The sequence below is a fragment of the Ambystoma mexicanum genome, chromosome 9 (genome assembly GCF_040938575.1).
Source record: "Ambystoma mexicanum isolate Mex_15411 chromosome 9, UKY_AmexF1_1, whole genome shotgun sequence".
NCBI lineage: Eukaryota > Metazoa > Chordata > Amphibia > Caudata > Ambystomatidae > Ambystoma > Ambystoma mexicanum.
Window position 1 is genome coordinate 187,256,558 of NC_090931.1, and position 17,355 is coordinate 187,273,912.

General features: G+C 50.7%; 1 protein-coding gene across 2 annotated transcripts in view; it reads left to right on the forward strand.

The window, feature by feature from the left end:
* The first annotated feature begins 237 nt into the window (after window positions 1-237).
* Window positions 238-17,355, forward strand: part of MPZL3 (myelin protein zero like 3) — a 94,859-nt gene continuing 77,741 nt past the window's right edge. The window contains exon 1 of one of the 2 annotated variants that reach the window (XM_069614453.1): window positions 238-480. In XM_069614453.1, the coding sequence (XP_069470554.1) occupies window positions 447-480 (34 nt within the window). In that variant the 5' untranslated portion in view covers window positions 238-446. The remainder of the gene's footprint in view (window positions 481-17,355) is intronic. The other variant, XM_069614452.1, reaches the window with a different exon arrangement.

Consider the following 17,355-nt stretch of genomic DNA (forward strand, 5'->3'; position numbering starts at 1 on the left):
TTGTCCCAATCATGCGATATAGTGCGTAATAGCAAGGTGAGCAAAAATATTAACTTTAAATCGGAATTCGTGATAGTTTTAGCCAAACCGAGAAACCGCCTGGCGTTTCATTGTATTGTAATGGGGAGGTGGAACCTGTCAATGGCCCCCACCCCCATTGTGCCCAATCCGCGTGACCGCCTGATAAGTCACTTCGTGTCGCCTCCTCCCTGTCCCTCTTCCTCGATAATCAGCCACAGAGGGCTGTGTGGTATAACTTGGCGATCGTCATTTCTGGAATTACTTGCATCCCCACTTTCATTGATCAACAACGGAGTGAGTTTCCCCACTTCCCGTGGCACCTTAGTTTACGTAATTTCCGGTATCACCTGGTGTGCAACGATTTTCATTTCCGGCAACACCTCGCAACTCGGAGAAAACTGTCCAGAGTTGGAGCCGGAAAGGGGATGGGGCTCGGGTGCCTCCTGCTGCTGCTGCTGGGTAAGTCCAGGGGGTCGGGGGGAGATGGGGCAGACCCGAGTACTTCCTCCCAAGTGTAGATGCTTCGGACGCAGGCTTCCCGGCAGGACTAGATACTTTCCCAGGGCTAGAAGTCCTCCTCTGAGCCGGCTGCTGGGCATGCACCCGCGGGAGGCCGATAGGCGCTGCTTGCAGGCGGGAGCGCGCACCTCCAGTTTGCTCGCTATATGTAATGTCTTATATATGCTAGTATTGCAGCGAGCTAGGGGTCTCAGGAAGAACGTGCAATGATTTCTCAGTGGGACTCCCATGCTTTTCAATGGGGCGGGATGGTATTGTCGCGTGTCGGCTGCAGGGGGCGACACAGTTGCAATGGCCCAGTAAAAGCAGCGCTCGCCTGTGCTTTGCTGTTAATTGGACGTTGCTGTTGCGGCATGTGGCCCCTCACAGCTGATTGCGTGGTTTTTATTTGACTAGAGAGAGAGTGTGTGTGTCTCTTTTTTTATTTTTTTTATGTATTTATTTTTTCTTCTTTGGGACAGTAGCCTAACTTCTCAGCTTGGCTGCTGAGTTTTCAATTTTGCATTGCTAGCGTTTCTCACTCGGAATGTTGTTGTTAGTACTGTAATGTTGGCCGTTCTCGTTAGTGCTGGGGTGTTTTAGATGTGAAACACTGCAGGGATTTCACACTCTATTTCCTGTATGTGTATCACTCTTGCTTACATTTTGTAACCTTGTACCTAAGCCTCGCATATCCTGTAACTTCTGCGCCCTGATACCCTTGGGTCTGGAGCACATTATAAATGATCAAACAAACTATGGGTAGGACACTAACCAATCATGGCAGGAGGGTCCTTGCAGTATTAATACACCCTCTCGTCCTCGTTTCAGGGGTAGTTTGGCTCAATCACGTCGAGGTGGTTCAGCTTGCAGGGTGTGCCATCTGAAATCCACTTTTACTTATCGAATGTGTACGGGCTAACTGCATCCGTTGATGGATATAATTATGTTTTTTTGTCAGTGGCTGTTGTAGTTCACTATTATAGTAGCTAAGGATTTGTCAGCCTCTGGAAGTGCAGATCTCAAAGAAGGTTTAAAACCATGGGTAACCAATTCAGAGATGCCGGAAACCAAAGGGAGCGCGCGAGCACCGAATAAACAAGTAGAAAGTTGCATGCAGGAACGTTGGCAGATTAGGTGGTGTATCGCTGAAGTGGGCAATGTTTCTATGTTAGCTTTCACACCAAATATTGCCCCATAGAAGAAGCTGGGGGCAAAGGGACATTTAAGGGAATACATTAAAGTAGTTTCTCAACTGTAGTGAACATATATCTGCACTTTTAAAACGGATTTGTGTTGTTGCAGCCTATACTTCATTTGAATTGAGCAATTCAAGTCTAGAAATAGATTTCATTTGATCTTTACTGACCTCTAAGGAACGGGTAACGCGTCTGCAGCGCTCCTCTTTGTCGACCATTTTGTGGATACCGGCTAGTTTAAGCGCAGCAATGCAGGAGGGTCGATGCTTGCAGTCGCCTCCTGTTTTATTTTCTTGTGACAGATCTGCTGCTTAACTGGAGCCTTGAGTGTAACTAGTCGTGGCATTTGCGGGCACAGAGGTTTGATAATGGTCTGCTAGTCTAGGCCATGCCGGTGAACAAGGTGGTGCTTGGTTCGCACCCTGGTAAAACGTCTGGTATGTCTTTTTTTGTTTTGGGTTGAGAAATCTGCTCTGCACTATGTACCTTATTGACCTAAAAAAATACAGACGAGCAGCATATACCATCTGAAAGGGAGTAGTTGGTCCCTTTACCGTGTCCGTGGACCTGCCCAAGAGCAAGTGGAACTGCCATTGAGACACTGCAGCAGTGAAGGGCAGGCATGCAGTTGTAGGAGGAAAGGGGCTGGTGGTGTAGGTTTACATGAAGGAAGTGGGTAGGGGGCAATATGGGTACCATGAGTAGGCGCTGTTGGCCTGGAGCGAATGTGGGTGATCACTTGAGGATTCTGGCCAGGTTCCCGACAACCTGACTGGTTGACGATTCTCCCCTGGGGGTTAATGTTTCAATCATCTGTGTAGTCAGACAGGCAAAATGTTTCGGTTGCAAATAAATTGCTCAGTGTAACGTGATTTGCAGTCAATGTACTGTCAATACACAAAGAGTAGGGAGTAGAATCAAATGAAAAGCCCCCCCCCCCCCTTGCCACCCGCTAGTCTGCCTTTGGGAAACTCCTTCATATTAGCACCGGCCACTTTCACTGTGACATTGCAGGCCTGAGTCTGGTTGGTATGTATTGCAAATGATGAGACCAATTTCACACTGTTCTCGAGCTCATCTTAGTGTTCTACTCCACCTCCTGTAAGAGCAAAGGCTCTCGGCTATTGCGGCCAACATCAGTGATGGGGTGGGGGAGAATAAAATAAGGGGCACAATCGTTAACTGTAAGGGGGGGGTCAGAAAATGTCCATTCCATGGGCCAAGAGAACACACACCACCGTCCACCTTCAGCCATGTATGTAGGGTTGGACTAGGACAAAAGTAGCCTCAGCCCAGGAAAAAGTGGCCCATTTTTGTGCATTTAGATTCACGACTTGCTGGTGGTAGCACATTTTTTGGAACATCTGTTTAATGTGAAGTGCATTTGGATCAGCGCAATTGGCCAGAACTAGACTTTCCAGCCCTGACCTCAAGGAAGCTCATTCAGTTCACCTATGCGGAAATCCCTGTAGCAATACACACGTTCCTGACGGGGCTGTGCACCACCCGGTGTGCTCACAATCGCCTCATATCCTGTGCGCAATATTGGCCACTGGTTCAGCCAGTAGGGCCGCAATTCCAGGGATGCGCCCATGACATGTCATCCGGTTTTCAGGGCATATTGTGCAACTCGAGCTCCGTGTTTCAGTACCTTCTTGACCTCTTAATAAAACCAATAGGTTGTTCTGGCTGGGACTATGCCAGCCGGCACTTAAACGACACCCGCTTTGCTGACACGTGTCTTAAAAGCTCCAGATGTCTGGCCCGTGTGTGTGTGTGTGTGTGTGTGTGTGTGTATATATATAACCGGTTCTGTATGAAGACCCTGGAGCCAAGCTGCAGAGCTGCCAGGGCAAACGCCAGCATTGTACCAATCAATTTAGGAGCAATATGTCAGTCCGAAGACCACCGAGGGAGGTAACTTTGCCAGCGCGTTTCATAATAACCAGGGCGTGAAGTGTCGAGCTATTCCTCTGGACAAAGTATTTCTGGAGCGTTAAATGTAATGGACATGTTCTTGAAGTTCCATGGCACAGACACGAGTTTATACTGCTACAAAAATATGTAGCGAGGGAAGTCCCTATCCTGAAACCCACCAGAGCAGGCACACAGATGAACATACTGGGCTGCGAATGATCGCGACTTGTAAAGGGAAATCACGCTTCAGGCCGCACAGTGTGTTCCCACACAGGGACCCATTTGTAGGTCTGAACATATCGCAAGGCCTGGTACAGGGCTTTGTGATGGTTCAAGTCACACATGGGTTTGCTACCGTTCGGGCCTGCCTAGAGGCGTTGCAAGATTGGTTTGGGGTGGTTCTGGACCTGCAGCACACCGCAAGGTGTCTGCCGGGGTTCTGTACATCTCCTCAGCCGTCGTGTGGTTTGTAGCATCCTGTGGGATGTTGCGTGCAGCATATTCGGGGCCTGCCTAGAGGCGTTGCAAGGTTGGTTTGGGGTGCTTCTGGACCTGCAGCACATCGAAAGGTGTCTGCCGGGGTTCTGTACATCTCCTCAGCCATTGTGTGCTATGCAGCATCCAGTGGGATGTTGCGTGCAGTATATTCGGGGCCTGCCTAGAGGCGTTGCAAGGTTGGTTTGGGGTGCTTCTGGACCTGCAGCACATCGCAAGGTGTCTGCCGGGGTTCTGTACATCTCCTCAGCCATCGTGTGCTATGCAGCAGCCAGTGGGATGTCGTGTACAGTATTTGCACTGGTTCTTCTGGGCGTCCAGTACGGTGTCATGGCGTTTGCAGTGGTTTTGAACATGCACTGGGATACCACGCCACTTGCAATGGCGCTGAGCATTCACTGTGAGTTCACATGGGTGCTTTTGCACCCGTCGGAACACGTCCTGGCGCACGCTTAGATGCATCACATGGGGTGTGAGGAACCGCTCTGAACATATCCTAAGGAGGTCTCCGGTTCATGACATGCACTGAAGGGTCACACACAGTATTGCTTGTGTTCTTCTGAACACACACACACGTGCCGCATAGGGTGTTTGCTGAGGCTCTGAACATACTGTGGGCTCTCATGTGGATTTTCCTGATGGCTTTATACATAAAGGGATGTTGCATGGGTGTTTTGCCCTGGTTCGGGTATCTCACAGAGATGCTTGCCATGGTTCTGAACGTACACCACAATGTCATGTGAGCTGTCTATAATGGCCTGTAGCATGGCGTTGGAGTGTTGCATACACTCTTAACTCCTCCTTCCAGTACTTACCTTTGAGTGGCTTTGGCTCCTTCTGGGAACTGGCCTCCAAGCTCTTTCCTTGTGGGCTCTGCCCCTCCTCTGGGGGTATAAACTCCACTGTACCCACAAGGCCACAGTTTTTCTTTGTTACTGCCAGGAAATGAAACTGGCTTTCTCTTTGTCTGGGAACGGAGGGACAATGTTTGGCGACCCTTGTCCGCGCAGAGCTTGGGCATCGTATGGTGACTGCTGCAGGATTGCCAGGGCGACAGAGCTTGGCAGGTGGGAGCCTGGTGCTGTGGGCAGACCAAAGAGGCCTGGTGGAATCTGCTCCACTTCATTGGGTCTGGAGGGTAGTGGCTTGCAGCACGGTGTGTAGGAACTGCTCAAAGAAAACGCCACAGACTCTCCCGGTAGGCAGGTATGAGATCCCACTCTCCGAGGAACCTTTTAAATTCAATTGGTCACTGGGCAGACACTCCTCTATCCTCTCTGCAAGCTATCCACATCAGGGGAATAGACTTTATAAGGGCAGACACGCTTATTGGGGCCTTCTCAGATAGTAGCAGGGTCAATGACTCTTCAACAGTCGATATTCCGAGAAATTTGCAGGAGATTCGTGAGTTCCTAGATAGACCCGTCTACATCTCCTCTCAATGCTCCTGTTCTTCTACAGTTCCCTGTGGGGGCACGGGTGGAGACCCTGTTAATAGACTAGCCCACGACCCTGGTCTCCCACCCTAGCTATTCCCTTAATCGCACTGGTGATGCTCAAGATAAGGGAGAGCCGAGTCACGGCAATGTTGGTGGTTTGTTTCTGGCAGGAGGGGTTGTTTCCTGGTTCTTATTTTGCATCAGTTGAGACCATCATGGGTGTTACTGGGTTGGCTGACCCCCTTACAGTGATGGCCTGTTCATCAATCCAGCCAGTTCAGTGGGTGGGGTCTGTAAGTTGAAAGGAGAGGATTGTAGAAGCTGGGACTGTCCCTTCAGGTGACAGGTGGCCGGAGGGCTCTTTGGTCTTCTACGCTTCATTCGTATGACTGCCACTGGGTCAACTTTGTGGCATGGTGCGGCAGAACGAATCTTCAAGCCCTGGAGTGTGGGATTCCAGTGATGTCGATTGGAGCATTGGTCCTCTCCTCGGTCCTCTCCTTCTAAGAGCTCATCTATCTCACTGCCAGTGCAATCATCTGCTGACCCGTCGCAGGATTTCTCTTTAGTTCTATACATGGGGCAGAAGCCCCCCCTTTGAGCCCACAGGGTACATTGATTTGAAATGTTTAACCTTGAAAACCACATTTTTAGTCGCTGTGCTCTTGGCACCGAGACTGGGGGAACTTGGGGAACTCTGTGCAGACTACCTTTCTTGAAGCTTCGTAAATGGGCTCTCATTTTCCGTCATGACCCCGTCTTTGTTCCCAAAGATGCTTCCTATAGATTTCAATGGTCTCAAGAAGTACCTTCCCAGCCTTCTTCCTGGAGCCTGTCTCTCCCGAGTGAAGAGGCACGTCACTGTCTTGATATCGAGAGAGAAGTATCGCAATACCTTGACCGTGCTACATCCATTAGGAACATTGACGACTTGCTGGTTTCCTTCTGCGGCTGGTGGGAGTGGCAAGAAGGCATCAACAACTGCCATTATTTAGGAAGCTTATCTTGATGGCTTGTGAATAAGCAGAGCAACGTCTTGGGGGCCTGAACCGGGGTAGATCCACAATGGGGATAGCCACCTCTTAGGCAAACCTACAGGGTGTGTCTTTGCAAGACATCTATTGGGCTTCCCCGTGGTCCAGCTATAACATATTTATTAGGCACTATTCTTTGAATGCGTTGCGGTTCCCAGTCTACAACATTTAGGGCTGGAGTGTTGCAATCGGGGCTCGATTAATCTGTACTTTCACTATGGTCTCCCAGCACAATAAAATGCAGATGGATTAGCTTGGCATCATCTTTGGTGCCAGGAGTATTTTTAAGTCCTAGATCCCTTTGCTATGGCCTTGGCACATCTCAGAGGTAAGTACTGGGACGAGGAAGGGGGGCATGGAGGTAATGCTAATCTTCATTACTCCTAGCCCAACTCTTCCCAGTATGGACGTCCATCCTCTCTCTCCCTACATGGGCATGGTTCCCATTACAGAGTTAAAAAAAAAAAGACACTGAGGTCTCATGGGTGAAGAGGAGGTTATAACTCTAGAGGACTAGTGGAGCAAACCGGGGAAGAGCTTGGAAGATGCTTCCTGGAGGAAGCAGAAGGCTCTTGATATTAAGTACTGGAACGAGGAAGAGCATGACTAGACGCAATGAAGGTTAGCGGTCAGTATTCCAATCATTAGCACGCAAGGGAAAGGCTGAACCCAGTTGGGTAGCCTGAAACGCTGCTGTGTTCACCAGTACAAGCCAGAGTTATACCCTCCCCATCACATCCACCCCCCCTCACCCCCGACCCAAGATCTTCCATTAATCACCTCATTTTGGCCCTGCCACAAACCCTATGTTGCATCTACTCCACAACCCTCACCCCACTGCAAATGAACGCTGGCATGCACAGCCCCTTCCTCATCGGTCTCATTTGGCGTTGGAAAGAGTAAGAACTTACTCCCTTTACTGTTTCCCCTTTCCAGCCGTCTTGATTTTTGGGTATGTGAGTAATGCGCTCTCCGATTTCCTTTAAAATAAATCAGGCAATGGAAGCTCCAGGTCGCTAATGGCGTACCAGTCCATCCCGGCCCAGTCATTAACGCTCCATTGGAATTGGCTCTTCTGAAGTCTCACTTGGGGGTGTTCTCAACATACTCTGGCATTGCAACAGGTCCTTGGGCATGTTTTGAATGTACACAAATACAGCATTTTGGTCCTCTGCTATGGGCTATACAGGATGTCATGAGGTGCTTATCACTGCCGAGAAACTCCTCTCCAGGCGGTGCCACAAGAATCGTGCCCCCACCCCCTTTTTATTGGGGAGCTATCAGTCTGTCTGAGGTGAAACTTTTAATTTTTTTTTTTTTTTTTTTACACTAAACTAGACCTGTGGTGGTGGTCAGTCCTGCCCCCAAATTTCCACTTGCCAATAACAATTCGAGACTAACAATTGACTCTTGGCAAGTACAACACTGTGTGCTATGAACACGTAAATCACTGAGGGGGCGTGACTTTATGCATGGCTAGTAGCTTGCAACTTAAACAATGTGAACTATAAATGAATTCTATGTTTTCGTAACAATATCAAGAATATTTTTTTTTAATTGAGCAGGCATGCATAGTTCATCGATGGAATTTGTATTAATTCACGATGAACTAGATAAGTTATGCAACTGGGATACACCTCACCTTTGCAAAACATAGTAGTTTGCAACTTGACGTTTGTATCTGATGATGATTTTCCATTTTTAAGTGAGTGGAAGACCACCTTTTGAAACTTGTGACTATTGAGTGGATCCTGCAATGCCTTGTGGGGAAATGTTGGATTTTTTTTTTATCTTCAGAGGTTTATAGTGTCTGTATATTTTAGATATTTACCCGATTTATGATTGTCTATTTGGAGTACATTTTTGCAGTGGGTACACCCTTCAAGCTAGTACTAGCCTGGCATAAAGTCACTTGAACACACCCCCGTCCCCCCCAACCCTCCCCATACCCCAATTCAGAGCCCAGCTCTGTACTATGTATTGCACAGGGTCAGTGGTCTCCTGTAGATGGTAACCGGGAATCTACAACTTCATTTTGTGACTACTCCAGAGCACAATGGTCTATTTAAAGCCGAAAGTGACGGGTGCAAAATGTTGGCATGTTGGAACAGGGGGCTTGCAGCAGCCATCGCTGGTCCACGAACTCTCCTTAGCCAGCCAGTCTTTCAAGCTCGTGTCTCCCCTGTGTTACTGAAATCAGAAAACCGCCTATTGCAGCTTTCCAATATCGGTGTAAATTGTTTCTTGGGAAATTAATCTGAGGCCGGGAAGTCACGGACATGTTCCATTCTCTAAGTGTCTTGCGCAGCATGCGATTTTCCCCGTATACATAGTTGATGAACCGACGAGAATTTTTCCAGTGTGAGCAGTTTCTATTGAGTCTTTTTGATGTTCAGGTGGTCAATGCAAAGCCCGCATTTCATCTTTAAACATGATTTTTGAACGCAGTAGGACTTCAATGGGACTTTCCCTAAATGCTCTGCAAACTGGGACATAGCAGCTCATTGATGATACCTTGTTCTGTGATGCCAAACAAGCTTTGAGATGGGCATTTAGATCCAAATGCTCAGCTAGCTCCGTCATGGCACGGTTCTTGCTGTATAGGACATTGCTCTGCCAGCTGTGCCAAGACAACGTTCTTGATGTAGGACCTTGTTCTGGAATGGTGAGCAAGCTGCGTCCTGACATGGTTCCTGCTGTATAGGACATTGTGCTGCAATGCTTTGCCATGACACGGTTCTTGGTGTATAGGACATTGTTCTGGAATGGTGGCAAGCTGCGTCCTGACACGGTTCTTGATGTAGGACCTTGTTCTGGAATGGTGGACAAGCTGTGACATGGCAAGGTTCTTGCTTCATGCCCTTGTTTCGGAATGTACTGTGGCAATCTCCGCCATGGTACGGTTCTTGATGTAGGACCTTGTTCTGGAATGGTGGGCAAGCTCTGTCATGGCACGGTTCTTGCTGTATAGGGCATTGTTCTGCAATACTGTGCCACAACACGGTTCTTGATGTAGGACCTAGTTCTGGAATGGGGGCCAGCTGTGCCATGACATGGTTCTTGCTTCATGCCTTGTTTCGGAATGTGCCGTGGCAAGCTCCGCCATGACACGGTTCTTGATGTATAGTGCATTGATCTGCAATACTGTGCCATGACATGGTTCTTGGTGTATAGGACATGTTCTGGAATGGTGGGCAAGGTGTGGCATGACACGTTTCTTGAAGAAGGACCTTGTTCTGGAATGGTGGGTAAGCTGTGACACGGCACGGTTCTAGAAGTAGGACCTTGTTCTGGAATGGTGGGGAAGCTCCGTCATGGCACGATTCTTGCTGTATAGTGCATTGTTCTGCAATACTGTGCCATGACACGATTCTTGATGTAGGACCTTGTTCTGGAATGGTGGGCAAGCTGTGAAATGGCAAGGTTCTTGCTTCATGCCCTTGTTTCGGAATGTGCCGTGGCAAGCTCCGCCATGACACGGTTCTTGATGTATAGGGCATTGTTCTGCAATACTGTGCCATGACACGGTTCTTGATGTAGGACCTTGTTCTGGAATGGTGGGCAAGCTGTAACACAGCAAGGTTCTTGCTTCATGCCCTTGTTTCGGAATGTGCCGCGGCAAGCTCCGCCATGACACGGTTCTTGATGTATAGGGCATTGTTCTGCAATACTGTGCCATGACACGGTTCTTGATTTGGACCTTGTTCTGGAATGGTGGGGAAGCTCCGTCATAGCACGGCTCTTGCTGTATAGGGTTCTGCAATACTGTGCCATGACACGGTTCTTGATGTAGGACCTTGTTCTGGAATGTTGGGGAAGCTCCGTCATGGCATGCTTCTTGCTGTATAGGGCATTGTTCTGCAATACTGTGCCATGACACGGTTCTTGATGTAGGACCTTGTTCTGGAATGGTGGGCAAGCTGTGACACAGCAAGGTTCTTGCTTCATGCCCTTGTTTCGGAATGTGTCGTGGCAAGGGTCTTGCTATGGGACTTTGTTCTGGAATGCTCGGCTAGATGGACACGGCAAGCCAATATGTGACCTAGCGGCACACGGAGTACGAATCCCGATTACACATCTTGCCTGTGGATTCTTCCGAGCACGCCTGGCAAGTTGTGGCAAAGCCAGCACTGTCACTAAAAACTTGAATGTTCAGCAAGGTGTCACCCCAGCCTGCGTGCCATGTGGAGCATCTTTGTTGCATTGCTTAATTCTGGAAAATGTGGCAGCATGCACTGAGCAAGCCGCTGCAGGCATCTGCGGGCAACACAGCGTCGCAGTGCTTCTGATGGCGAAATGTGCCTGACGTTCTGGGAAGGTGCTCCTGAAAGTGAACCTGACGCAACTATCCAAGGCTTTGAGGACCACTTGGAAGATCCTGGCGGTACATTCTATAACGGATGGAATCGCCAACGTGGCAATTAAGTGCTGTTTCTCGTGCAGGCCCGAAAGGAATTGCACTCGAGGCAGGAGTGAAATGTTAACTGCACGCCTTTTCCCCCGCCTTCAAAGGGAAAGAACATGACTGGAGTGGTAACGCTAGGCTTTCATGAGTTATGCTCTGCTTGTGTGCCTTGCTTTACTGCTCCCCTCCACGTGAAGTGACGGGTCACTGCCAGACTACACAAGGCTCCCCAAGACTGTACAAGTCTCTAATCCGGTTTCCAGGATGTGTTGGGATCTCGGGAAATTAGCCGTACTGGGAAAGCCGAACTAACTACCTGTGCGAACTGGTATTGCACTAGACCCGACCAGGCTACCATGGTCATCCAATTGCAAACTAGCCAGAAAGCAGACTGTAGGCTTGAGGGAGCTGATCAGGACTTACTACTGCTTCAGGCCGCTAGATGGTCACCCCTGACATCAGGTTTTAGTCCAATGATCCTTGAACTATGAGAACAGCCAGGCATTACCTGGCGTAAGCGCTCTGACGTGACGGAAAGGTGACCTCTGGCGCTCCGCCAAATGCATGGGTAAATACATGCTTCAAGAATAGTTTTGTAAAACGAATCTCTGGCCCCCCTTACCCCCCCCCCCCTTTTTGATTTTGTAATTTCATTCGAGTCACCCGCCTTTGTATGACGGAGAAATACTGCTGCCGCCCCTTAGGTGGTATGCAGTGATTTTATTATTCTTTTTTTTTTTATAATCGAATTTAAAATAACGAATGAAATTAGGTATTGTAAACAAGGTGCATTAACCCACTGAGCTCTCTTAAAAGCGAGTTGAACAAGTAATGTCTGTGTTGAGTTTAGTTTGCCAGTCTATGGCCTGCTCACAATCGTCCTTTTAAAATGGATGAATAATGAAATACGTCTTGTCTATATTTTTTATTGTGACTATTGGGTGTCGATACTGCGCACAAGCTTTAAACTCTAGGCATGGGAAGCTAGGAGAGAGATGGCATGTGCGGAGGGCGACACAGCCTGTGGGCGTCTGGATTTGTGCTTGTGGAAATAAAATGCTGAGCCTTAAAACACTTTATAATCAATATGTGTCCTAGCATCTGTTCTTTGCACTGAATTTTTGTTAGAAATAAGAATTGGCAAGGCTAACGGCATTTGCCAGTTGTTGCCATTTATGTCTAGGTAGTACCCAGAAAACTACTACAAATTCCACACCACATAGTTTTCTAAAATTCGTCTCCAGCAGCCCTTTTTATGGTTGGCTGGGCTATTTCCCCCCCTAACCCCTATCCTTGTGATGGCCAGGATTTCCGACATCAGTTGGTCCACGGAGACCATGCCCGAGGCGGAGCTGATGTCACGGCCATTGATCCCCGTGGCCTGCCTGCCTGCCCCCTTTTCTTCTCGTTGAATGCCTTTCGCAAGGCAACGTGGGCTGGCTGGATGATGTATTTATGTGGGTGACGATCTGTTAATTAATACCTTTCGGCTGTGGCCGCACCTAGGTGCGGCCCCCAACACCCAGTCGCGGTTCAGCCTCTCCATACTCCAGCTGTGATTTCCCGCAGCCAGCTTACCAGAGCGGGGCTTCCTGCCAGCCAGCCGGGTGTGGGCTGAGGCATGGAGCACGAGCCGAGAGGATTGGCCTTTAACCTCACTGTGCAGGTCCCTGTTCATGACAGCCTAACCTTCCTCACCAATGCCCTTTCTCTGTGCCGTCATGCCCGGGGCCGCACTCGCCTCTCGCCCAGTGTCGCCCTGTAGACGGATGGGTGGTTAGCAGACGCAGGCCAGATGGCTCTGAGGGTTCAGCTCTGTCTGTCTCGCCCTGCAGGTCAGAGGTGCACGTTTCCCGAGCAGCGGCTGGCTCGCTCATGGAACGTTCTCATGTGTTATTGAGTTGTGTGCTGCGCTCTACTGCCTTAGCGTGGGCACCCCAGTGCCTCGTCCTCCCAACCCCCCCCCCCCCCACACCCCTCCTCCATGCCCTGGCCCCATGCCCCCCCCACCACGCAACCCGGCATATGTCATACATTACATGTTGGCAAGAACAACTCGGAAGCCTTGTACAGTTGGAAGAGTGAAATGCCTCAGCAGCTTTATTTTTCATAAAGTCTTGGAGTTATCTTACAGGCGATCCGTAATTCACCACCACAGGTATTCTACTCTGTGTGCGGCTACCTAGGTATCCCTTGCCCCCTCCCCCTTACCGTCCTCGTCCGGTGGACGCCTCAGGTAGAGCCCGGCCCTTGCTATTAACCTCTCTCTACCCCTGGCCGTTTGTAGGTTTCCCATGACCGACTTCTTGACATATGCCCCGCCCCCCCCTTTGATCTAAGGTCCTTGTTGAGAATCCCCTGCCCGCCCCCACTCTACTCTGTCCCCCCCCCCCGTCCCCCAAGTGCCGCTTGTACTGGAAGCCCTACCCTATCTAGGCTGCCCTCCCGTGTCTCCCTTCCATCTTGCCGAGCCCCTAAAACCTCCCAGTTCCCTCTCCGCCAGGCCTCCCTGTGGAGTCTAGCCCAGTGGCCCCCGCCAGCGTAATCTCTTCCATGTACCCTAGCCCTTCTCCTTCCTTCCTTTCCCTAGCTTGCTCCTCCACTCTCCAGGTCCCCAGTTTTTTAGGGTGCCGCCAACCCCCCCCCTGCCTGCCGTTTCTGCCCCTCCATATATATCCTAGCTCCTTTTCCCCCCAGGGACAGACTTACCAGCCCTGTTTTTCCGTACCCAGTCTCCTGTCCCCCAGCTTTTGGTCCTTGCCACCCCCCCCCCCTTATTCCTTGGGGCTGGCTTCCTCCGTCCTGTTCCCTCTGTTCGCCTGCCGCCCTCTCTTGGATCCCCCTCATGCCTCCCTCCTTCCGTGAACACTTCCCCTTACTGTTATTTTGTCCCCGTTACCTGAGCCCCCCCTTAGTCTCCTCTTGCCCCCCCCCCCCCCCCCAACCGACTTCCCTTGATGGCCTTGTTTGTGAGTTTGTTATTCGTTCCCTCCCTCCCTGCAATTTTGGGCTTGGAATTGGCTCCCAAGTCCCCTACATCCCTCCCCTTTTTCCCAGGGCCTCCCCTGAGCCTAGTACTCTTGGGGCGTCGTAAATCTAATCTGTTGGCTGATCATTCCCCTATGGGTCTGTCAGTGCTCTGCTATAGGGATTGACCTGTGACACCTCCAAGATTCTCTGCTGGCTGCCAGCGGCGGAGAGTTCCCCCCAGCCTGCACAGGGCACTTCACTCTTAGTATTCGTTTTGATCTAGCAAGCCTTCGCGCCTCCACCTCCTGTTCTGGCGTGTGGATGGTAGGGGGGAAGCGGGTTGGGTGGGGTGGAGCGGGTTGGGGGAGGTACGGGGTGGAATCGCCCCCCCTTAGCCCCCTGCCCTGCCCCTTTTGCCTGTACCCTATCGCGAGCATCCAGCGTTTTTAGTGCCATCCTCCATTCTAAGGACATTAGAGCGGTGCCCACCTCGGACAGGTGTGTTTTGGCCTTATCAAAATAACCAGGTACCTTTTAGGTAATCAGCGGGTGCCGAACCCATACCCTCACTCTGCTTTTTAGGAAACCCCCCATACGACCATTAGTTTTCCTCCTCCCCTATCGCCCCGTGGCGTAGCGCCCCCCCCCTCCATTCCTACCTTGGAATTCTCTCAGACCACATCACCTCGCACTCCCTGAACACCCTTCCAATTCTGGTTAGTAAAGTTCTTAATAGCTCTGTCAAATCCTTCCTCCCTTTTGTCACCAGGTCGTTGCCCCCAATGTGTATTAACAAAATGTCGTTAGAAGGGTGTTGCTGAGCTGCTTGTTCCAATGTATCCCATAAGAGCATGCTTTTTATATCTCCCTTGGCGATCCAACTGATCTGTGTATTCCGGAGGCCCAGGTTCCCGTCCCAAAATGCCGTCCGTGCTCTGGCAGCTGCCCTGGCCACGAAGGAGTGTCCCACGACCCATACCCTGGTGACTTCTGTGGAAACATGAGAGGTCATATTAGATCTTTGGCAGAGGTGGTGGTGCCTCACAGGACCCCCCCCCCAGTGCCGCATTGGCCTGTTTACCGTACATATAATTTTTGACCCTGTCCTCCCCCAGGCCCTCCCTGCTTGCCGCCGTGGCTGCGCCTATGCGGAACGAGTGGGTTGAATATTGGACCGGGTTCATGCTGGATCCCGCCACGGCTCCCTCCAAGACTCGCCTGAATTGGAACTGGGTAAGTGGGGCACCGTCCTCGTGTCTGAATAGGTATCCTGGCCCCTCCCCCCGACGTTACACAGAAGAATCGCTCCAATGGCCCCCCCTGCTTCCTGCCGAGACCACCCACTGCAAACGGCGTTACAGTGAACGCTAGGTAACGTGCTCCATAGTACTCCTACTGCCATGTCCCTATGCTATCCCTTCAATAAAAGTAAACATGCTCTTGACCCCCAAGCTTTCTCTACAGAAGTTTTGTTCGCCCTCTCAACGGAACCACCGAGCGTTCCCTGGGAGCCTGTCCGCCTTGGTGCTTCTCCCTGAGCCGTCCCCTTTCCCTCCCCCCCGACAACCCCCAATCCCCCCCCCCCACGACCACGCTGCACACAAAACTACACTTGCGTTCGGCGGCCGCCAAGACGCTCACCTCGGGCCGTCCAGCAATCAAACCACTCAACTATTGGACATACCTTTCTTTGCCCGACTGGAACCGAAACCCGCTGCGGCCAGAACTCCCGAAAATCAGCACGTCTCCAACTCCTGGACTGCGCTTGGAACCGCGACGGCCGGGATCCAGGATGCAAGAGGGTTCTCCGCGTGAGGCAAGATACGAAACAAAATTCACGATCCGGCGAGGCAGGAAACCGAGGGATAATGTGCTGGTACCTGGAAAACCCGTGCCTTTATGGGGCCTGACTCTCCCTCGGTTCCCTGCCCCGCCCCTCATGTTTCGCGTGCTCCCGTCTACTTCCGGGAGCGGGCTATCGTGTTCCTCCACATCCCCGCCCCCCCCCTGATCCGTTTGAGGAGTGGGGGAGGAGGTCGGCTGGGCAACCCCCACTAAGGGGCGGCGCTCGCCAGGCCACCTTCGCTGGCGCGTTCGGCCGCCATTTGCAGCGGCGGATCTTAAAGGGTGGGGCATGGGGGACAGGTTTGGTCAATGCTGGAAGAGGGGAAAGTGCAGAGCCGCTTTGTTGTTTGATGCGTGTACCCAAAGAATTGCCCGGGTACTGGCTGTTGGGTGGCTTGTGTCCAGAAGGGAGCCCTGTGTTAATGTAAATGGAGGATCCACAGGTCGTGGCTATAACCTAGAGCTTGGTTGTAGAGGGGTAGCATTATATGTTAGTGGTGGGGGTGGGGGGGCGGTGTAATTGACGTGTGTGGCTGGCATAGTTGGTTTGCATATTGTTTGGTGGACGTACAATTGGATCATGTTCCACAGGGCACAGTCAGTGGAGATGTGATGGTCTTTGTAGCACCCATGCAGTGTGAATGTGCCAGCATCCTGCCAATTACCTGCCTCTGGATGGGTCATTGTAAGGAGAAGTCTGGCCGGTACGAAATCACATCACATCGAAGAAAGATGGGGGGGGGGGGGTGTCTAAGACATGTAAGAGAAGCCAGCAGTGGCTACCAAGTCAACAGTGGGGCAAACCCGCTCCATGGAAAATTCCACGTAGGGGCTCCTAGGAGCAGAACGTACACTGGGCACCTGCGAGGAAAATGGGCAGGGGTAAACGGCAGTATTAATCGCTATATAAAAAAGTGTGGTTTACATTCACATGGCTCATACACAGAACCGTCCTGGCAGGCCGACTGCCTTTTGAGAGGGTGGGGTGACGTAGTGTGGGACACAGTCTGTTTTAGTAATGGGAGTAGTAGTCTTATTCCGCTCCATTGCATCGACGCAGATCGCAGGTAAGGGGTAGTAGGAGTATATGGTATACGTTTCAAGTTGGGGGGGGGGCGCACAGCATGTAAGCCCATGGAAGTGGCGTGGAGTGCTGGTGTCTGCATGGAGTAACGGGATGTTGACATCTGCTTTGTGAACGTGGTCGTAGAGCGCATCACAGCAGAGTGGTGTCGCACTTTTCTTGTCGTTGGCACCTTTGGCCACCTGTTCCTGTTTTTTTTTTATTCAGGGGTAACTAAACCTGTCAATTTTCAAGCTACTAACCGGCATAAAGTCACTTGCCCCCTCAGTTCTCTGCATGCAAACGGAACATGATTTCTTACTGGCCAAATGCGAATTATCACTCGCCGATGGCTAGTCGTGAGTTCACATTTTGAGTCCTGTTTTAGGGATTGCAGTAGAAATTTAAATTTCTCCATTATGCTTGGATGTCTGCAATTTCTTTAGTATGTTCTAAATGAGTACACATA